We start from the raw sequence: 24311 nt of genomic DNA on the forward strand, positions 1-24311 counted from the left end.
ACACTGTTAATATGTCAATATATTGTATATAATGTCTCAAGAGCATGAAAAGTAATGTTACAAAGTTTTATTTTATATTAAGCATTATTCTTGATTTTCTTTCAGAAAATTAAAGGTGGCAGTATAATTGATTCAGCTAAAACAATCTGTGTGGGGGATCATATTGAATCCATAAATGGAGAAAATATTGTTGGGTGGCGTCACTTTGATGTTGCTAAGAAGTTAAAAGAATTGAAAAAGGAGGAACTCTTTACCCTGAAGTTAGTAGAACCTAAGAAGGCAATGGGTAAGTTGGTTTTGTGTGGGTGTGAAATGTTTCCTTCCCCGGCTTATCTTTCTAAGGGAAATGAGTATTTCAGTGTGGTGCAATGTGCTTTTAGTATATCAGTTAAGAGGAAATAATAGACAGTACTGCTTATAAGGAAAACAACTCCTGTAGGAGAAAAAAAAATTGCCTAGAAAGACATTTTCTGACAGCGACATTTGGCATTATGAAGTCTGTCTAGTGACTTTGAATTTGACGTGGTTGTTCCAAACTCTTAAGACAGCACATTGTATTGTATTCTTCTTGCTGAACAGTGAAATTTTTATTGAGCTCTCTAAATGGTAGTAACTGTTGTTCATGGACCTCAACAGCAAAAACTTTAGTTACACACAGAATTGGTATTTAAAATAGTTATCTAGTCTATTTTAAAGACTTCCTTCCATACTTTTCGTCCATTGGCATTTTGAATTGGCAGCATTGGATGGTATGAAATTACTTTGGTATGACATCTGTACTTGCTTGGTTTTAGCCATGGCAGCTGTGTTTCAACTCTTGTTCAAACCTCCCAGGGCCATCTCATCTACACGAAAATGTGCCAGCTTCTCTCACTACCCAGCACTATTTTAATAAGCCAGATGATGGCCTAGTGTTCATCAGTGTTAAAATATCTCCAGAAGCATTCTGGGCCTGCCCTTACTCACCCATGGCCCCACCTATTTTATGTTCTTTCCTTTGCTCACAGAACATAAATATTCCTTATAGTTTGTCTCTAATGGCTATTTTCTCAGGGAAGTTAACGACAATGATGGGGGAAGGCAGTGGGTCTGGGAAATTACATTTCCCCTTCCTTTCGCAAGTAAGTGACAGATTCTAGCCATATGGAGTTGGAAAATTTTCTCTGCTTCCAAGTGATTCTGTGCTATTTAATAGAAATACAGTGTAGGTTATATTACATGTGGGAGACAGAGTTGCAAGAAGATGTAAGAAAAGAATGCTTGATGCCAGTGCTGCTCCTGGGGAGACCATTCTAGGAAGGACTGCTATAGATACCGTGATGCTGCATGGTGCATTGCAGCATCTGAGATCACTTTTCACAGAGGAAGGTGAGCCAGCACTTGGATTTCTCTCCAGCAGCTCCTTTTGAAATGGCTTTGTTTGGTAACCAACTTTCCAGATATTATAGCGTATAAACTGATAGGATGTAGGCAGTATGAGAGAAATATTCTTATTTGGTCTAGACTCTGTAAATCAAAGTCATTCCCCTAGTACAACTCGAGGAATATGATTTTCTTTTTATAGTTATTTCTACCACATAATCTTGTTTTCCAGAGTTAATCTTTTCCTATTTTTCCCTGTTGTAGAAAGTTGCTGATACCCCTTAATGTGAATGTTAGGTTGGTTGTTACAGAGGTCATTGTATTTAGCTATTACTGCTCCATGACTAGATTGTTTTCCTTTAATATCTGAGACACGTGTGTAGGTGGTTGGTACTTCATTGTCTTATGTGCCTGTCTACTATTGAACCTATGCTCTGTAGCCTCATATGGAAATTTAAGAAGAACACCAGGTAAGATTTTCCTAGTGGGGGTATATTATCAGCATCCCAAATTCTGGTGGTGCTGTGGGTTAGGATACCTAGAGATTGATTTTGGAGCAATGACAGGTTTTTATTTTCCAAGGTTTCTATGGCAGCTTAACTCAATTTAAGTCAGCTCTTCTATTTGCATTTTCCACACTGTGGGTTGGTCCTTGCCTCTGGGCCCCAGCCTGGGGACTTTTCTCTTAGAAGTAGGCCTTTGATCAAATATATGGTGATGGTAGGAGAACTGACTCTGGTGATGAACACATAACGTGATATATAGATAATGTATTACAGAATTGTACACCTGAAACCTATGTAACTTTACTAACCATTGTCACCCTAATAGACTTTAATTAACAAAAGAAAGAAAGAAAAAGGCCTTGCTGCCCTGCCCATTCATCAGTCCTTAATTTTGCTGGTTATCTTCCTGTCTCTGAGATAAAGGCAACACTCATTTGTTCCTCATCCTCTGGCTTCATCCCAGCTTAGCTGTTTGCCAGGGAGGGAGTATATTTCAGGAGATACTTGGGGGACCAGGCTTCCCTCAGTTCTCTTAGTCCCAATCTTACCTTTTGCTATGTTTTCTTCCTTCTAGTATTCTTTCTGAGATCTACCTGATAGTGTTTTCCTAGCACTATCACTGATGCGTTAATTCAAATTTCATAGTCCTTCATGATTCTCTGGTTCTCTGTAATCTTGGATTCCTACCAGGAGAAAGGGCCAATCTAGGTGAGGTAGAATTTTCTTGTCTTTGATTCAGATAGCCCATCTTGGCTGAAGCTAAGTCATTTCTGGGATTTTACCAAAAGCTGTCAGAAGTTGCCACATACTCCAGTATTTTCCTACCAACTTCCCTAAAGATTTAACCAACAGAGGAATGAGGACATTGTCCCAAAACACAGGAGGGAGTAGTGTCATTGGCTGCTCTGCAATGGCATAACAAAGATGATGTGTATAACTTCTCAGCCTCTATAGACAGGGGCATCCTTCCATATTTTAGGTCCACCACTAGCCATATCCCACTTCTTTGGGCCATTATATATGTCAAGATTTTTTGAGAGCTATTGAATAAGCACTATGTAATTTAAGGAAAAGGCATATTTTGGAAAGACTATCAGGTAGGTCTCAGAAACAAGGACTGTTGATCAAGCCTTGGGATCAGTCAGGAACCAAGGTCTTCAGGGATGTGTGAATGAGCAACCCTCATGGTACTGGCTGAATTGACTCCTTCCAGTTGTTTTCCACCTTCATGTTACTCTATTCGGGATTCGAATTCCTAGGAGAGAGCGGGGAACTGATTAGGTTACATGCCCATCTTGATAGTAAACAAGGCAAGTACATGATAAATAGGCCCACCAAAGTCACACAAAACAGTGAACGGGAAGTTTCCTTTTGTGTAGGAAAAAGGAAGATGCCCATTTTACCATTTCTCTTAAGCTTGTTCACCTTGTTCTTTAGACAGAACAGTTAGTTTTCTCTTGACTTTGAATCTCACTCTAGCTGTGTAGGATGCTGTCAGTCTTGGTGTATCAGAACGGATCTGCAAGGAGTAGAGAATTGTTAACTTTGGGTGTTGAGTCTTAAGGATTTTATTTTTCTGCTAGGTGTTGGGTGTTGTAAAAATGGCTGTTTGGCAATGGGCTATCTGGAACCATAACGGCATCAAAGTTTTCTTACAGGGGAAGAGTAAAACCATATTCTTCTAGGTGCTAGCCACCAGATTTAGAAGTGGCTACACTCCACAGATATGGACTGTACTTCTGAGAAGATCCTTTACTTATGTATCCCACAAATAATTTGAGAATCTGCTGTGTTTCAGGTACTCTGCTAGTTATAACAGATACTAAGGAAGAAGACTAAGTTATACCCCTGTCTTTTGAGGAGCTCATGGACTAGTAGGAGGCTGTGATGGACTGAATTGTGTCCCCCTAAAATTTGTATGTTGCAATCCTAATCTCCATTACCTCAGTATGCGACTATATTTGGCGATAGAGTCTTTCAAGAAGTAATTAAGTTAAAATAAGGTCATTAGGGTGAACCCTGATCCAATATGATTGATGCACTTATAAGAAGAGGAAATGTGTACGTGGTGACATGCAGAGGGAGGAAGCCATATGAACATGAAGACAGCAATCTGCAAGCCAAGGTGAGAGGCCTCAGAAGAAAGTAGCCTTCGTAACAGCTTGATCTCAGACTTGTCGTAGGGAGTAGGAACAGAATAAGCAAAGATGCAGAGGTATGGAGCAGTATCGTATATCCGTGAATAGGACATATGTCAATTTGATTGGAATAGAGGTTATAGGTGGTGGTGTGGCAAGAAATGAAGCTCAAAGCCAAATCATCAAGGGCTTTATTATGAAGATAAAGAGTGGGCAATGGAATCTGAAGGGGTTTCGGCAGGGGAGTAACGTGATGACACTTGGATTTTAGAAAGATATTTTGGAGACTGTCAGATGGAGGGGTCAATGAGATAGAGGTCAGGAAATCCATAAAGATTCTACTGTGTTTGTTGAAGAGACAGATGAAATCCTGAATTTAGCAGTACCTGTAAGCATGGAGATAAGAAATGGTTCTGAGCAATAGATAGTGATTTGCAGGAGCCGTTTGTCTGTACCTCTTCCCAACTCCACATTCAGTGACATCAAATTGGTTGCTTGAAATTGTCTGTGATATGGTATTTACCTCACAGAAATAGGCAAGTGCTGTAAGTCAGGGCTTTTTTAGCCTGGAAAACTCACTGTTCAATGTTTAGCTGCATACTACTGAACATTAAGGTAGAATTGCTACCCCATTGGATATAGAGGTAAAGGAAAAGGCATTGCAAATGATGATCCACAGATTTGTGGCTTGGGTGAGGGATTGCATGGTGCCATTTTTTGAGATGAGGAATACTGAAAAAAGAATAGATTTGGGTGAGAAGATAGGGAAGAGATTGGATTTAGAATACAATTTTACACCTTAAGTGTTTGAGATCTGTGGGACAATTCAGTTGGGAGTTTGTAAGAGGTAGATGGGTGTTGAGAACTGAGGCTTAGGGAATGGGTTTTATAAGGAGTCATGCACCGCTTAACAACTGGGATACATTCTGAGCAAGGTGTCATTAAGTGATTTTGTAGTTGTGTGAACATCAGAGTGCATTTACACGAAACTAGGTGGTATAGCCTACTGTACAGCTGTGCTATATGATATAGTCTATTGCTCTGTAGGGGAGGAAAAATAATCTTTTGTCTACCCTTCTAGCTCCTTGGTTGAGACAGCTCTGTAAGACAGATTCACAGGAGTGAAAAACAGAAGTTTAATAACATGTATACCTCCTGTATACAGAGACCCAGGAAAACTGAATAATTCGCCAAAATGGCTGAAGCCACCACCTTACACACCATCTTCAGCTCAAGACAAAAGAAGATGTTACGGGTGGGGAGAGTCCGTTATGGGAGGTTAGCAGGAAAAGCACAGTAAATAAGGGTACGGTTGTTATGCAGATTTAAGTCTTCTGACTGTCGTCTGCATTTTATAAGAGTTTCTAGAGGTAAGGTCAGCCCCCCCTCTTGTGGTACAGCTTGGGAGGCACCCTTGCAAATGAAGATTTGCCTTATAAATGTAAATGTCTTTTACAAAGGGTATCTTCTACTTGATTTTCAGAACTCCTCCTATGTCTGCCATTTCTTAAAATTAACCAGCCTAAAATAATCCGTATGTCAAATAGACGTATTTTGGGGGGCACAATTCTGTTCCCCTACGGCTCCTAGGCTACAAATCTGTACACGATGTTATTGTACTGAATACTGTCGGTAACTGTAACACAACAGTAAGTATTAACACTTGCATAATATGTTGTGCTATGATGTTAGGATGGCTATAACCTCTCTAGGTGATAGAAGATTTTCAGTTCCATTATAATTTTATGGGACCGCCGTTACATAGGCAGTCCATCGTTGACCCTGATGTTATGTGGCACATGACTGTAATGTGAAGCCATGGAAGTAGATCCAGTTACTCAGAATAATAAAAGAAAGTGACCAAAAACAGAACTGTGGGGGAACCACAGCATTTAAGGAGTAGAAAGAGAAGGAGTCAGCACAGTGAAGAATGGTCAGACATGGAGGAAGATAGTTTCTGGTGACCCTGACCCAGGCACTCAAAAACAAATCACTTGTCCCAAGAGCACACACTCCATTGCAACTTTCCTAGCTGGCTGTTGGGGTCTGAAGATGGAATAAAGGCCATTATAAAACTTACTCCCAGAATCCCCTGTGCTGTTTTAAATCACTGTTTTTCAATCAGTGGGTCTCAACCAATGTGTTTAGAACACAAACTAGAATAGAATTGAAATTTCATAATGCTTTTTGCCTAGTAAGGGTAATAGTGTTTCGGTTCCATTGTTTCCATGTATGGATATGTGTGTGTTTCAATTATATGTAAATATTTGTATATATTTATGTGTATATATATGTATATATTTATATAACATGTCTCCACAATGAGCTCAACCCTGCAGAGTTTGCCCTGTAAACCTAGATTTTCTCAAGGCGATGAAAATTCGCTCTTCCATTTACCTGGCTCTTCCATTTATGGGTCACGATATATTGTATATATTTCTTACTGTGTGTCACAGCAAAAAAAAACATTTGAAAGCCACCAGTTTAAATGACTCCCTGATTAAAAATTTGTAGTTTTATGGGAAATCTTTCCCATCATGGAAAGATGGAAACCATGGAAACATGGTTTCTCCTGGTTAGCTGCTTTCTGATCCAAATTTTCTTTCTTGTAGCCATGAGTTGATGGCAGCCTTCCCAGTCCTTATCAAGTATCAGCTGGAATGTCTCTAGCGGTATTTTCTTTTTTTTAGGTCATGGCTCACTTCCTTTCCTCTTTTGCCAATGAAAAGGAACATGTCTCCACAATGAGTGCAACCCTGCAGAGTTTGCCCTGTAAACCTAGATTTTCCCAAGGCGATGAGAATTCGCTCTTCCATTTACCTGGCTCTAAGGGCCAGATTAATTCAACTGATTTGGTTTCCTATGAAGCCTTTTAATTGCAGAAAAATAGCTTAAATATATGAGGCTTTGATTGATTTTTATTTAGAGGAGTCTCTACTTGATTTATCCTGGAGAATTTATTTAACTTGTAATTATTGCCCTTTATGGAAAGAGGTTTGTGGAAGGAGGCCTGAAATGTTTTTGTAAAGTGTTTTGAAAATCAGAAAGAGGGTTGAAAGAAATTTCACCTCCTAAAGCTCTGACAGTCTTTATTTGGCAGTTAGATTTTTTAACAAATCTCTGGACTATGTCTTCATTTAGAGCAGGGGTGTTCAAACTTTTTTCAACGTTTTTCACCAAGGGCCGGCCATATGCAGTAAAATACACAAACAGCCGGGCCATTCACTCGAGGTGAAGTATGTATTGCCTCACCTGATTTATTTAAGTAAACTAAATATATTTTTGGAATTTGCTGCAGGCCAATTAAAAATGGATTGCGGGCCGCAGTTTGGACACCCCTGATTTAGAGGCTTCATTTCTGTGCCGTGTGTCTATCAGAATAGGATGTTCAGTATGTGAAGTGCATCTGAGACCTTTGAGTCATTCACAGCTGGAAAACTCGGACTTCATCTTTGTGATTCAGCCTAACTGATGTACTTATTTTAAAAGACTATTTAATTTTTAAAGAGAATTGTTAGCTTTCAGGTTTTATGTGACTTTTTAGATGTTTCACACATTATAAAGTATTTTCTGTTATTCATGCTATGTCTAGTGAAAAACTTTCAAGCAACCAATGCTTTTGGTACTATTTTATATACACTGCATTCTACCAGACATCCTGGGGAATATGCAAAAAGTTACAAAAGAGACAACAAAAGTTCAAGTAGTTAAGTACATAGACTGCCACATATAGGCTGTGTGATAATGTGATACTGGATGAATACTTAACTTTCCGTGCTTGGGTTTCCTCACATGTAAAACTTAAAGATGATGATAGTATCTACCACATTGGGTCATTGTGAGTTTTAAATGAGTGAACATCTGAAAAAAGTCATAGAACTCTCCTTGGTGCATAGTGAGTCTTTAGCAGAAGTTAGATGATATTACTACTATTATTATAAAGGTGTAACCTTTTCTTTAAGGAGTAATTTTAGAAACAAGACAAATCCACATGAAACAGGTAAAACACTGTGGTGAGTTGGTGGTTAGCAAAGTATTTGTTGAGAATTCTGGCACTCTTTCAGATCCTGGAAAGACAGATGGGAATAGTACATCTCATATCAAATAATGAAATATATCAGTATATCATTATAGCTGCCATTCACTTTTCTAAGTACTTGCTAAGTAGGAAATCACTTAATCGTTACAACCATCCTAAAAGGTTAAGCAATTTGTCCAAGGTTTTAGAGCTGACTAGTGAGTGATGGAAGCAGGCTTCTCACCTATGCAGAGCCAATTCTCTAACAAATGTTACGATTGTTGTCCTCGAGGAGCTTACAATTTACACAAAGAAGCAGATACATTAAGAATCAAGTAATTCTATTAATGGCAGTAATAGCTACCTTTTGTTGAACGCTTATTAGAAGCGATGTGGTATAGGGGTCAAGAACATAGACTCTGAGCCAAACTGCTTGGGTTTAATTCCTACCTCTTCTGCTTAAGACCTATGTGCTCTCAGACTAGTTACTTACTCCCTCTATGCCTGTTTACTTACCCATAAAGTGTAGTGAGGATTAAATGAGTTAATGTATGTAAAGTACTAAGAATAGTACTTGGCACACAGTGCTACATAAGTGTTATTTATTGCTACTAGGACTGCTACTATTAACAGCCTGGTTTAATCCTCGTGCCATTCGTATGAGTAATGAATAATTTTCTAGATAAGTAAACTGAGGCTTTGGTCAGTTAAATACCTCACTGAGGTCACTCAGTGGGGGGCGGGAAGTGCAAGGATAGTACTCCAGTGCTGCTTGCTTCCCAGGCTTGTGTTCTTAACATTATGTGTACTGTCTCTTTAGAACTATGATGTGTGTTGTAATGTAGTTTTAACCAAACTAGAATTCAGCTGAGAGCTGACTTGTCCGTGATTGGAAGTGGTTCTAAGTCTTAGAGAGTGATGGTGGTTGGGAGAAGCGGTAAGATTGGGAAGAACTTCCCAAGGAGAAAGCCATTGGATAGATGGTTGTCGGCAGGTCCCACTAGTATCAGTGTCCCATTCCCATGTCACTTCCCTTCAGAGGTGACAGGATGCCTGTTGGAGTTGCATAGGGATACTAGAGCAGTCTGATGTGAAAGGCTGCCTGGACCCTGGCTTGGACACACTGATTTGGACATGGAGCTTCAGGGTAGGCTCTTTGTTAAACTGATCCCAGGAGGGGGAGAGAGACTTCCAAAACACAATTAAGACTCAGTTTCTCACCAGACCTGTGGAGTGGGCAGCTTAAAGTCAGATTCAATGTGACTTCTTTTATCCAGAATTATGGAGTAAAATTTAAATTCACTGCAGAAATTTAAATGGGTGTTCAGAGAAGGGAGAGGTATGAGTAGGCTAGACTAGGTGAAAAAGACCCCTAGAGAAGATCGCACTTGAACTTGGCCTTGGAGCATGCGAAGGAAAGTATAGACAAAGAAGGAGGGTTTTTTTTGTTTTTATTTTATTTTATTTTATTTTATTTTATTTTATTATATATATATATATTTTTTTTTTGTAGGAAGTGTTCAGGACAGTGAACAGCCTAGTCTTGCAGGGACTGCAGCAAATCAGGCTGCAAAAGCAGCTCCAGGCCGTACTAAGAGGAGCTCTGAAAACTTAGGTGGGGAACCTGAGCTTGTCTTAGAGGATAATAGGGAATCATTTAGATACTAGAATTGAAGAATGACATGATGAAATAGAATTTGGGGAATTAAGCCCAGAAGAACAATGTACGTAGCTATATTTGATTAGAGGAGAAACCATGTAAGAGGCCACTGCAACAGTTCAGGAGTAAATGACAAGGGCTGGGATTAGGGGCAGCAGTGGGAATTTTCAGGAAAGAAAAAAGCCCCAGTAATACTGCAGAGGCAGAAATGGAAGTAGGAAGTGGATTGATGATGTTTAGCTAAAGGAGAGAGGAGAAGGCTCAGAGGAAGCAAATGTGACTCCCAAGATTTCTATCCTTGGAGCCTGTGACAAAAGTGATCATCGGAAATGAGGCAGTTGGGTCGTACAAATAGTTCGAGGGGGAAAGTCAGGGAGAGAAGTTCAGTTTTAGATGTTTCACGTTTTACCTGACAGTGGCCCTCTCTTTCATGTATTTTTTTGGCAAAGGTTTAAAGTATGCATGATGACAAATTTCGGGAGTAGAACATGCCATTTAATCTTCTTTTTATGTCATAAAGTTTGTGCTGCTCTTCTTATATCTAGCTAGACATGGGTTTGGCATTTACCACAAAGATACGATGAGAGAAGATAAATGATGAGCCAAGTTCTTTTGTGGGGTGTGGCAGACGTGTTAGATGAATACTGAGTGTAACTGATAAATGTATGTCCAGTATAAAGACCCAGCTGCATAAAGACCCAGGCTAACTATGCACTCTTTACTTTGGTTGTTGTCGTCGTAACAATATCCAAACTTGTAGGTAATTTTGATAAGAATTGATTTGAGCCAAACAGAGGATATGCCTAGGAGCAAGGTCTCAACAGACTTAGAAAAATGCTTTTTGGCATGACAGTTTGCAGCTTATTTTATGCATTTGGAATGAAGGAGGGAACATAAGGAAGATTACATGAAGGTGGGAGAAAGCAAGGTGGTGGGTGATTGGATTACAGGATAATTGATAAGATGATTGGCTTTCTTGAGGGTGGTTTTCTTTTGAGGGGTCTAAAAAGAGGTATTTCAAAGGTGTGTTAACATAGAGGCATAAAAACAATGGATAGAGCTTACTTGAGGCAAAGATAAAACTTTTATGAAATAAGTTATATGCCTGGGGCGTGACTACCCATTTAGAAATTTATGGTCACTGTGTGAAACTTTCCGTTGAATCCGTTTTCATCCACATTGTAAACTCTCATTAAAAGAAAATTCATTAAATGCTCATGTTTTTAATCTGAGATAAGTGCAATTATTATAATTTATAATACTAAAAACTTCGTGATCTGTATTTCCCAAGATACCCTAAGAAGTGATTGATTTCTTAGAACTATGTTTAAGGAGCATTTGGAATGAATATCAACCATGAGAAGAACGTAGGTAATAGTATTCAGCTGTTTTTAAGCTTAGCAATTAAAATAGCAATGTAAGATGAAGGGATCAAAAATGATGCTAAAATGTAAGTGGCTTCCTTCATTTGTCTAAATAGTATGAATATAATGTAACTTATTAGAAAAACAACAACTATACCAATAATACATATTTTATCAGGAAGTATTTGTAGAATGGGAGTTACAATTATAGGAAAAGGAACTTAACAAATTATGCTTAACATTGTGGTCAGAGTATGTTTTCAGAAAAAGTTAAGTGGATAAGCAATTCCCTTCATATGTGAAAAAATGTTTGATATAGTAAGTGAAAAGGCAGGTTATAAAACAATGTACAGTAATATTTCATTTGTGAAAACTGTCTTTAAATGTAGAAAAAATGACTTGCAGTGTATGTATATTGAAATATTATAGGAAAAGGTACTTAACAAATTATGCTTAACATTGTGGTCAGAGTATGTTTTCAGAAAAAGTTAAATGGATAAGCAATTCCCTTCATATGTGAAAAAATGTTTGATATAGTAAGTGAAAAGGCAGGTTATAAAACAATGTACAGTAATATTTCATTTGTGAAAACTGTCTTTAAATGTAGAAAAAATGACTTGCAGTGTATGTATATTGAAATATTATAGGAAAAGGTACTTAACAAATTATGCTTAACATTGTGGTCAGAGTATGTTTTCAGAAAAAGTTAAGTGGATAAGCAATTCCCTTCATATGTGAAAAAATGTTTGATATATTAAGTGAAAAGGCAGGTTATAAAACAATGTACAGTAATATTTCATTTGTGAAAACTGTCTTTAAATGTAGAAAAAATGACTTGCAGTGTATGTATATTGAAATATTAACAGTTGTTATCTTTAGGTGATGAGTTTATGAATAACTTCTGTAGGCTTCATGTTATTTTTCACATTTTAAGTATAAAATGAATACACTCACTTTCATAACCAGAAAACAATTATTTTAAAAGGAAGGCTAGTATACCTAGTCTAGGAAGTAGAGAAACTCTGTCATTCTACTTTTAGTGGCTTTATAATTTTTAACTATATAATTATTCTCATTTGAAACAATTTTCTTTAATATTGTCATAATAGTTCCATATCAGAAATGTGGTAGAATATTACATCGCATCAATTTTTTAAATTGGCAGGGTTGTTTTTGTAACTACTTTTCTTAACCTTTTAAAGGCCACGGGGAAAATATGTGTAATAAACCATAATAAAAATAAACAATTTTTTAATTTTTGAATTCCCATGATAATATCATCCTATGGAATCAAAGAAGGATAAAATGGTAAAAATAAAATATTTCAGCTATCACTCTCTTATTTTTAACTTTCACATATTGAAGTTTAGAGATTTGTAATCTGTTTTTTAATGTGGTCCCCTCTGGATTAAAGCTATGAACCTTCTTCCAAGAGATGCACATTAACTTTTGCCTGTAATTTCAGGGAGTTACAGAAACAGGGCTGAGTTTTTTCTCAAATGATACCTTAAGTAAAGAAGGAGTTTTTGGGCACAATTGTTTTGCTTCCAATATTTGTCATGCACTCCTCATTCTCATCAAAGGAACACTTAAGAGCAACTTTGTGGGTTTATTTTTACTTTTTATGGGGTTGGTTCATGTGTTGCCAATCCTTTCGTTCCAAGAGAAGATGCCTTGTGCACACGGCATCCTCTGGTCTCTTTCTCTTGGCTTTTTATCTGCCCCAGCACCTTAAGAGTTGAATTAAAAAAACACACAAAACAACAAAACCGAAAGGTCTTTTTAGGAGGGCTGCTTCATTGCTTAGGTAGAATTTTATATCTGTGAGGTGTCTTTCAGTTGGGAATAGTGGAAAACCTTACCGAACTGGCTTATGCAGAAAAGAAAATCCTATAAATCAACCATCCATGAGTGATGCTGACATTAATAAAGCTCTGTGTAGAGTCCATACAGTGTGATGGGGACCCAGTTTCTTGCCCTTCTTTTCTGCTTTGCTGCCTGAGGTATCAGCTTCATCATTCATTTATCATCTTAAGGTCAGCTCCACACTGTGTCCCAAGATGGTGGCCAGCACTTGCGGGGCTTCCATGTGCTTCCTTGTTCACATAGAACAGAAAGGGAGAGTGTTCTTGTCTCAGAATTTCTAGCAAACGTCCTTCGATTCATTCTGACTTAACTGACTTTGGTCACATGCCCACCTCGGAAACAATCACTGTGATGAATGGGATCGGTGAGCTTGGCCCATTCCTGTGTCCCATCCCTGAAGATGGGAGCACTTCCCCTGAACCACAGTGATCCTCAAATGACCAATGGGTACGGAGACGACGACCAGCTAATGTCTACTACAATGGCAACTCCCAATCTTTAATAGAATACATTAGTGTACACATCCCACAAAGCTCTGCCTGAGTTCCCATTTGACCACAATTTTGATGTTTCTCTAGATGTTGTATAATTCCCGAGATGGAAATTACTGAAATGGATTAGTGTGTTTGGTGAGGGAGCTTAGTTCACTCACCCTACATGGGTGGTTAGGGGACGGGGCGGTATGTTTTCTTCTCTGGGTTGGAGTGGTGGTATGTCTGGTCATTTGCCCACATGGTGTCATGTGACTCTAATAGGGGATGTTGTGGGTGGGAAGGCAGTCATCCAATGAGATGGCTGCCGGAGAGCCTCCACTGCTGAGTGCTCCCAGGAGGGTCTGGGCTTAAGCCTGGCCACTGTGGAGAAAGTGAGTGGAGCAATGAGAGGGTCATTTGTTGTTTCCACCCTCCTATAAATTGAAGGGGGAGAAACATAGTTTTACAGAAAAGATAAAATAGAATGAAAAAGAGACATTTGTATTTGAAGTGACAGTTTTTCTGAGCATTTGAAGAGAAACCTTTTCATGTCTCTCTTTCTAAGAGAGAAAACCACTGCAAATAGTTTTCATGGGGAGGGTGTGAGAAGAGCAGATGTCTCTCTCTCCAGGCTGTAAAAGATCAGCAGAAGCAAATGTAGTAGCAGCACTCTCTAATTATGAGGAAGGCCACTGTGCTAGACACCTTTCATATACTAGCCCTTTGAATGCTGAAAACAATACCGTATGTAGGTGTTAGTCTCATTTTACAGATAAGGACTTATTCCTCAACTTCACACAATTTGCAGATGGAAGAGCTGGGGTCTTAACTCAGGTTCTCTGATTTTCAAGTCTATCTCTTATTCACTGAGCAACTGTTAGATACACTTGTGTCTGTCTGTGCCCACTACCCATTGAAATCATGGCTCTGCCCCTGCTATGAAAGCCATGATCTATACTCTAGGCCAGGGTGTCCAAACTGCGGCCTGCGGGCCAACTGTGGCCCGCAATCCATTTTTAATTGGCCTGCAGCAAATTCCAAAAATATATTTAGCTTACTTAAATAAACCAGGTGAGGCAATACGTACTTCACCTCGAGTGAGTGGCCCGGCTGTTTGTGTATTTTACTGCACATGGCCCTTGGTGAAAACGTTGAAAAAAGTTTGGACACCCCTGGTCTAGACCAATGAGGGCCCTCGTGGGACCAGAACAAGAGCTTGTTCTGTGCACAAGTGGGTGAATGCCCAGCCTCCCCACTGTGCCATCCTGTGTCAGGTGCATGTGCTGCTCCTGAAAACAGGGCTTTGGCTTCTGTCAGCCCCACTTTTTTCCCTAGGGCTTAAGGTGGGACTAGAGACAGACATCTTTCTGCTTTCTCCATTTTCCCACCTCTCCACCTGAACTTCATGATGTAGCAGAGATTGCGGGTTGGTCTGTTTATGGAAAATGGCCATTGAAATGGGGTAATATAAAGAATGATACAAGTGTGTGTAAACATTTTAAGACATATAAATATACATTCTTTTGCCACTCTTTTGATGTAAAAGGCACTTGTTTTGAGTAGAGGACACAAATTGAAGTTCTATTAAGTCTTTCTTATGTAACCACAACCCTTCATGCATAACCATGGGTTCTGTTTCATTTTTAAAAGCCAGACATATGAAATGATGGCTGTTTAAAGATATTTTTTTCTAATCTCCTAGTGTCATCTTGCCCACACCTAATTTATTTATTTTTTTGCAACTTGCTCTTATGGAGTCTTTCCAAAGCAGTTAACCTAGTTTCCCTAGCAATCATAACTCCTTGTTTCATGCTTGTCAGCTCACGTACTTTTAAATTAAATTATGTAATTAGAGTAAAGATACAATTGCCACAAAAGGGTTTGGGAACAAACAGGACTGCTTCTTTGTGACTATGGGAGCAGCTGTGCATCGTGTCCTGTACCCTAAGTGACCTGCAGCAGACAGGTAGTCAGTCAGTGTGCTTCACAGGAGTGGGGAGCCCTGGGGAATCTAACGAATCCAGCTAGCTGCACCCGATTACTGTCTACTGTATGAACTGCGCCCCCTTTCCTCATTCAGCCCCAACAGAGTCCCCATGCAGAGGAAGTGAAATGACTGATTTAGAGCTTGGCCTGATTGTTTCGACATGCTGAGACAGGCCTGCATCCCCAAAGTAGGCCAGACGGGAAATTACTGACAATCTTCAAGAAATTAAAAAAACACAGAACTTGTTGATTTTCCCTGCAGGTGAACAGAACTAGTCGGCCTGTTTTCATGTATAAATGGGTTGATTTATATTGCTGAATCATAGGATAATAGAGAAAGATGGCTTGTTTCCTTTAGCAGTGAAAACTGCCTTTTTAGAGGCCTGGAAACTAGAACTTAAAATTTAACTTTTGCTTTGGTGCCACCAAGTGGTTGGTTGTGAGATACCACTCTGGAGGAGCAGAAGGCTTAAACACATAACAATAAAAAGAAATCTAGGATGAATAGGCAGAGCACAGAAGATTTTTAGGGCCGTGAAACTATTTTGTATGACATTACAATAGTGGATACATGTCATTATTTGTTTGTCCAAACCCATAGAATGTACACCACTAAGAGTGAACCTTAATGTAAACTGTGGGCTCTGGGTAATAATACTGTGTCACTGTAGGTTCATTGATTGTGACAGTGTGCCACTGGGGTGGGGAATGTTGGTAATAGGAAAGGGGGGCTATGCATATGTGGGGGTAGAGGGTGTATGGGAAATCTCTGTACTTTATGCTCAATTTTGCTGTGAACCTAAAACTGCTTTAAAGAAATGAAGCTTACTAATTAAAAAGAAAAAACAACCTGCCATTCTACATACATTTTCCCTTTGAGCTACTGGTATTGAAGGTAAGAGCAAGATAAGACAGAGATACCCTCTAGGGAGGCCAATGACTTCTCAAGCATGAGATGACAAACCCTGTATGAAGTTCCCACATTTTAGAGTCTGCCTCCTTCACTTTGTAAATCCCAGAAACCTTTAATTTTTTCAGTGTATCCAGGGTTGTTCCATTTTCCAAGATTGTATCATGCTCACCAAACTTTCAAGAGACTTGCTGTTAAGTCAGAATGCCAGTGTTTCTCTTTACAATTAGAAATGTACATGAAGTGATGGACCAGAACACAGGTGTTAGCTGAGCAGTTCCTTTTCCCCTTTGCAGGAAATGATTACGGGAAGACACATTATACTGAGTAGGTCTCTTGGTGCGATGGCAGTGAGGTGGTGTGTGTGGTGAGGGGAGAGAGGGCCGTAGCTTGTTTATCTTGAAGGTTACTGCCACGTTGCTGATACTGTCCTGATCACTTCAGGTCGGTACACAACTCAGCTGAGAACAGTCACACCGCTGGGCAGGACAGGATCCTGCACAATGCAGACAACAGGCTGACCCTGTCTGTTTTTGTGGGCACTCTTGTCAAGTCCCTGCTGAGCATCCTGTTTCTGTTACTCCATTCTTCTCAGGTGGGGCACAGTCTGCCTGGCAAGGACAACGCTGTGGACCTGAGGATGTAGCTCTGGTCTCCTGAGAATCTGTCTGATCACCGGGATTAGCTTTAGCATCATCAGCTACCATGTATAGAGTTTTGCTTAGGGGATCTGGTCTACTTATGATCGCGTTTAATAATTTCATTCTCGGAGGAAAACTTACGTTTTATGTTCTTGGTGATTCCGTCCCTGAATGCAGGGTAAAAGGAACATGTAAAGTCCTTCATCCCTTTGGAGTAGATTTCCAAGAACAACCCAGTACTTGCTGAAGATGGGAGTTATTCTAGGCTCTGAGTCAGTAAGCATGCGTTCGTGCAGGTCACTTGATGCTTGTGTCTTGAGAGCTTGTGTGAACCTCACGACCTACTTGTATTTATCAATCTGTCCTGTGATTCCTCATTGGAAGTCCGTGCAGCATCTCCCGCCCCCACCTCCATCCTTGCCCCAAACTGCTGCCACATAGAGACCTCAGTCAAGGGACTAGGGAGATACTTGCAGAAGTTATGAATGGGTGGTCTGTGGTTGGAATCTGATCTGTGGGTCTCTTTTATTTTTGCCAAAATGTTGTTTTTAAAAGTTTGATTCAATTGCCCAAACATAAAAATCAGGAGATTCATATAAAACTCGGAGTATACAGTTTCTTTGCAAACAAGTACATCTGGCTATGCAGGGCCTACATTCCCACAGGGCAATCATTTATTGGGGTGGCCTGGTTAGGGCGCGTCCCTTCAAGTTTCCTCAGTCCTCACCCTACCTTATTACTCACTTATGTACTGCTTGGTGCTGGAGGTGACTCTAGGGGCACTGCAAAAACAAAAATAAAACACAAAACAAGCATAAAGAAAGGAGTGCCTTCTGTAGACTCTTGCTCCCTGGTCTCTTGCTTGCCTCGTGAGGGCAATTCCTTCCTTGAAACCTGTTTCCAGCCTCTTTTTCTTTAGAGCCCTGCTTTTCTTAGTATGTCACCTCTGAATTTATCTCTGTGCTTTTAAGAGGAGTGCTGTTGAAGTGTTGTTGAGGAAAGCATACAGACTTTGGGATCACAAGACCTGGATTTGAATCCCAGCTCTGCTCCTTAGTGAGCTCAACTTCCTTTTCTGTAAAACGAGGGCTATAACTTGCGTCGTAGATTGGTATGAGTATTAAATGGCACTTTGTATATAAAGTATGGATCAGAAGGTAGGTGCTCAAATAGCAGTGTCTTGGTCCCTCGCTTTTATCAAGACATGACTTTTCCCCTTCTTCATGACCCTGAAGACCAGCTAAATTTCCACCTTGCTTTCCTGCCACATACATCTCTTTACTCTTACAGTAAAGCCAACTGTTTTATTTTGTTTACTCCTTATAATGTCTGGTCTTTCCCATCTGTACCTTTCAAATATTTTCGTCTTCTCCTTCTCCTTTCCCTCCTTCTCCTCTTCCTCCTCCTTTTTCTCTTCCTCCTTCTCCTTTTTTCTGTAGCCAGACCTCTCATAGAGATTCCCATGTGAGAATAATGAATGACCACTGAATTTGTTTTTGGGAAATTCTATAAGAAGGCACACATTTTATCAAACCTCTACAATAATTGTACATCATTTTGGGATAGAAAATACATTAGTGTTTACAGCAGTCTGTTGGAACTCTTTCTGAATATATACATACCTTTCCCCATCCATTGTGTGTTTATAGAAATAGAGCCAAGGTCAAAAGCTGGAAATTCATCAAAAGAAAGAAAGTGTGGTAGAAAGGATACACTTCGCCTGAGATCAACAGGTCCTGCCACCATGGAAGAAGTGGTATGTGATGTTTATTTAGTCCCTCTTCTGCTTGGACATGTACGGACATTTATGTTTACTAGAGCTGGAAATAAAGGTAAAATTGTGAGTATAAATAAAATGCCATACACTTTAATTAAAGCATGGACTTTAATTCATTGCCTACTTTTAAACACTATGAAAATTATTAAAGGATTGAAGAAGGAAATATAGAAATTAAGTGCATGAGACGAGATTGTGATCCATAGCATTCCTCAGCTATCTGCAGAAAACTTTTTCTAGAGTCTGTAGACATTTGCACTGGCTCAAAAAATGTAGAAGATATCAACCAAAGCTCTGAGAGCCAAGAAAAAGTCTCCGAGCCATTCCGTAAGTGTAAACATACGTAAGATTTTGATAAGGAAAGACAATATTCATGAACTCCAGTTTCCTCAGGTGAAGCATTCTGTAGTCATTGTTGACTATTCTCTTTCATATCCCACGTTACTTCTATCAGCGAATCCTGGTGGATCTACCTCCACAACCAGAATGCGAAATCGTCTCACCACCTTTATTTCCACCACTCTGGCCCAAGGCACCAATGTCTTATCTTGAACATTGCAATCACTTCCTACTCAGTCTTCCTGCGTTCACCCTGGCCCGTTCCTTCTGTACTGCCACAGCAGCCAGAATTATCACTTAAAAACACAAGTGAGGTTATATAACTTTTCTGTGCAAAACGCTCCAGTAGCTTTCCAAGTCACTCAGAATGAATGCAAAAGTCCTCAGTGACCGATGCGATCTAACTGTCTTTCTTCTCTGATCTCATTTCCTCCCACTCTCCTCCTGGCTCCCTCTGCCTTAGCCACGTGAGTCTCCTTGCTGTTCCCAAATACACCAGATGTATGTCACCTCATGATCTTTAACTGCTGTTTTCTCTACCTTAATGCTTTGTCCGTTTATGGGCATGGCTTGCCCCTTTGCCTTCTTTAGATTTCTGCCCACATATCACCTTATCCAAAAAGCTACCTTTAAGTACCTTGTATAAGCAGCCATTCCGACCTCCCCTCCCACTGCCCGATCTTCCTTGCCCTTGTTTTTCCTCAAAGCACTGACCACAATAGGGCTCATTATATCCTTGTTTCCTTTTTGTATGCTGGCTAGCTCCTTTGCTCACATGTCTTGTTCACTGCAGTCTCCCCAGCACCAAGAACACTACTTGACACATCAAAGGAGCTCAAATTTTGCTGAATTAATAAATGATTCACTTAAGCTTGAAAAGAGTAAAGGTTTCAGATTGTCAGGTCAGTGTTTGAGTGGAAAACACCAGAAGTAGAAGAGACAAACAGAGGGAAGGAGGCAGCAGGGTTAGGGGCAGCAGTGGTAAGCATTCGAAGAGGCATGCGCAGGTCAGGCCCACTCAGAGCAGCGCTGATGAGGCCCAGGAAGTCAGCCTATAGGCAGGGGGAGGTCAGGCAGGCGCCTGAGGCTGGGGAGCTCCTGCAGGCAGAGGCCCAAGTACCAGGCCTGTCTCGTCCCTCTGTATGAACATATTGTCCTAGGATTCCCCATGTATTTGAAGAGCAAAAGAATGAGGCAGGCGAACAGTTAGGACACTCTTTTCCTAGAGTGGTGGTTCTAGAGCTTATGGGTGACCATGGCCAGCCTCCGTCAGGGGTGTGGTTTGATGGAGCAGACACTCAAGGAACCACGAGGCCAAAGTCTGGCTTTTTGAGTATTTGAGTCACCCAGGATATTGTCAGTTTTGGGGAATCTAGAGGAAGATTTTGAATCTGGTGCCTTGGTTCTGGGTGAATGAAAGGATTAAGTTGGAGGCAAGGGGCAATGAAGAGACCTGGGAGAGTCAAAAGTGTTCTGAAAGGGAGTTATGATTAGGTATGTCAGAAAATCCAGGGATGAATTCTGGTCATTCTGAGTCTTTAGTTTTCCTCTGCCCACCACACTGCCAGGCACATTGCTGCAGGCCAGTAAATGTTTATGAACAAATGAATGAACAAAGGTCAGTGGAAGAAAGGAATCTGTAAGAGAATGGTAGCACAGTGGGAGGGGGCAGGCAGTGAGGGGCTAGGGGAATAGGCTGTAAAGAGAGAGGGACAGACCTTAAAACTGCTTGCAAAGGAAGCAGGGGTGACAGCAAAAACTCCATGTCACTTCAGGAAGAGGGTCATCTTCTAATAGTTAACATGGTTAATAAATATTTTTTAAGTACCTGCTATGTATAAGCTGCTGGAATGAAAAGAGTAACTGAGAATTTATCAGGAGAGGTAAGAAAGATTCATTCGAAGATAACCATGTAAAACTCCATTTCTATTCACATAGCCTGTTTCATTAAATAGGGCAATTAAAATAGCTCATAATGAAAGGAAAAAGCTAGATTCAAAGCTAATATTAAATTTGATACACACGACTTACACTAAAGGATTTATAGATTTGAAATAAATCATCCCCCGGTAACCTAGCACGAATTCTGAAAACTGTGAAAGATACTCCACCCGCACACGTCATAATTTATTCAATATGTGTTTGTTGAGACAGGCATCATCCAGGGGCTGGTGATACAAAAATGAATAAAGATCTGTTTTTCCTCTAAAGGGAGAGAAGCATGAAAAGAAGCGCTTACAAATGAGGAGGATAGGGTTAATGTCACAAAAGAGGGGCTGATCAGCTGCCGTCAGGGATCTGGAAAGAGGAAAGCTCAGGGAGAGTTTCCTCCAGAAGAAATGAGTTGGTTAAAGATGGTGAGAAGAGTTTTATAGGCATAAAACAATGATGGGCTTGGGGACCTTATAAGCATCTAGGGGATGGGAATGATGCTGGAGGTACCTGGTGGAGGGTGATGAGGCTGGAGATATAGGCCTGGGTTAGGATGAAGGACCTGTGGATAATGGGGAGCCATTGAAAAACTGTGAGAGGAGCAGCACAGACAGTTTTACATGTTAGAAGAATCCTTTGGTTCTGGGGGATGGGGTGTTGAACAAGGTAGATTTGAGAGGGTGAAGATTATAGGCAGGGAGACAAATTAGGAAACCTCTGCAAAAAAGAAAAGATGGGAGATATTATTCTGCCATAACAAAGAAGGAAATCCTTCCATTTGTGAAAATGTGGATGGACCTTGAGTGAATTATTCTTAGTGAAATAAGTCAGATAGAGAAAGACAAATACAATATGATCTTACTTATATGTGGAATCTAATGAAAAAACAAAACCCCAAACTCCTATAGATACAGAAAACATGCTGGTAGTTGCCAGAGGTGGAAGTGGGGGATAGGCAAAATGGGTGAAGGTGGTCAAAAGGTACAAATTTCCAATTATAAATAAGTCCTGGGGATATGATATACAACATAGTGACTATAGTTAACAGTACTGTATTGTATATTTGAAAGTTGCTAAGAGATTAAATCTTAAAAGTTCTCATCACAAGAATAAAAACTTTGTGACTGTGTGGTGACAGATGTTAACTAGACTTATTGTGGTGATGATTTTGCAATACATATATATATTAAATCATTATATTGTATACTGGAAACTAATATAATGTTATATGTCAACTATATCTCAATTAGAAGAAAAGATGTGGGCTGAACCCAGGAAATCAGAATGTGAATGTAAGAGAGATGATGAGATCATGAGCTATTTAGAATAGGAAAATAGTGGTGGCCATTTTGTATGAAGTACTGATACTTGTTACAATAACTTACAAAATGGCTGGGTAGGTACAAAGGTAAACGCCTCAGTTACTTTCCGTAGCCTGTTGCTTTACATAGACCATTTAAAATACACTGGAAAGAAGGCAAGAGAGATATATGGTGTCTGTTATTGTTTTAAAGGCTTAGTTTATATAAATAAAAATATGAGAAAGTTGTAACAATATTCTCAAGGAAATATAAATTTTATTTGCAATAAAATGCATATTTTACATTTATAATAGTATTAAATGTATTATGAAAAAACAAATGAAAAAAAAGAAAGAAGAGAAAACCCCCCCAAAACCCCCAAAAACGTATTATGAATTTCTTACAATGTAATCATGAAATAAATGTTTGCACTTATAGTATTTTTCAGCTGTAAAGTCATTTAAAATCAAGTATTGAAATAAACTGAGCATAGGACCAGACTTTACCAAATATAAAGTCAACATTTTGAAAGAAAAATAAATATCCAATCATGACTTTCACTGAAACTTTAAAAAAAAATTGAGATGTAATTGACGTTTAATATATATGAGTTTCAGGTATACAACATAAATGGTTTGTTATTTGTATATATTGCAATTCACTGAAATTTTTAGTAACAGTTTTAGGAAGAACTTAGGAAGACCAAAGTCCTTTCATAGTACCAGGACCGCTTAAGGTCTAGTCAAATCTGGCACTATGTTTCTCATCACATGGGACTTTTTGCAGTCCCTATAGCATACTATAATCTTTTTATCAGACTCTGCGACCTCATATTGACTTTGTGTATTGCTTTTTACTTGCACTGCCCTCTCCTGATTATCTGACATCAGTTCATCTTTGAAAACACAATTCTTGTCACCTTCTTTCTGAAATCTCCCGTGACTCTTAGAGATTGAAATTTACTTCCCCCATGATGCCTCTGTACCTTAAATATCCATTAAAAATTATCCTTATTGTCACATAACTATTTATTTTTCACATCTGTCTCCCCTTTTTAGATTGTTAGCTACTTGGAGACTGAGCTTTTCTTTGAATCCATAACACTTAACACTGACACTAAAAATAAGTATTTACTGTATAGATGTGTATTGCATTACAGAGCATATTCTAGATATATTTCCATTAAGTTAGCTGAAGCATACAACCATGAACTGACTCCACATCAGAGTTTCCCCTCTATATGCCTTGATATTCAAGAGATTTTATATAAAAGCCTAATATCTTATTTCTCTTTTCTTTGATAAAGCCCTCTGAAACCAAAGCCAAGGCAATTGAAAAGATTGATGATCTTCTTGATTTGTACATGGGAATTCGAGATGTTGATTTAGGTAAGATTATACTATTTTAAAAAGTCTTATATTTTTTAACTTAATGGAACTTAATGCTTATTTATGTCTTTCTTGCATTTATGGTTAATGGTACTTTTCAAGATAAAAAGTATTCGTATAGTGATGAAAAGCATGAGAATAAAGATAAAAAGGAATAATGAAAAGAAGACCTGGCCCTTACTTTTTACTAGTGTGAAACCTTAGAGTCAAGTCAATTTTTCTAAACTTTGTTTTCAATCTGTAAACTATAATAACATTTTCTTCATAAGCTTGTTTTATAGTTTTAAAAAATATATATGAAAAGAATTTTGTAAATGATACCTATGAAAGGTATTTGATATATTAGATATACATCAATTAAATTGTATATTTATTATAATATTAAAGCTGTGGGTATTTAATAAGGTTAATGAAACACTGTGAGAAATGAATCGGAAATATGAAGAAGAAGATCACACCTGGTGTATGACTGATAAGGTCAGTTGAGCATTAAATTTCTGTGTATTTCTTATGTCACCATTAGGATGTCAGGTCTTGATTTATCAGTTAAGACTCTGATCAGTTGTAAATAAAAAAACCAACAAGAACAACAAGCTGAACTCCAACTGACTTAAGGAAAGAAAAGGGGCAGAAATGTATTGGTTCTTTTT

General features: G+C 39.1%; 1 protein-coding gene across 1 annotated transcript in view; it reads left to right on the top strand.

The window, feature by feature from the left end:
• The window catches only part of GIPC2 (GIPC PDZ domain containing family member 2), a 70469-nt gene that overhangs the window by 36998 nt on the left and 9160 nt on the right, over nt 1-24311 (top strand). The window contains exons 3-5 of the mRNA XM_033113347.1: nt 106-286; nt 18574-18680; nt 23580-23661. Coding sequence (XP_032969238.1) covers nt 106-286; nt 18574-18680; nt 23580-23661 — 370 coding nt within the window. The remainder of the gene's footprint in view (nt 1-105; nt 287-18573; nt 18681-23579; nt 23662-24311) is intronic.

Source organism: Rhinolophus ferrumequinum, chromosome 9, assembly GCF_004115265.2.
Source record: "Rhinolophus ferrumequinum isolate MPI-CBG mRhiFer1 chromosome 9, mRhiFer1_v1.p, whole genome shotgun sequence".
Taxonomy (NCBI): Eukaryota; Metazoa; Chordata; class Mammalia; order Chiroptera; family Rhinolophidae; genus Rhinolophus; species Rhinolophus ferrumequinum.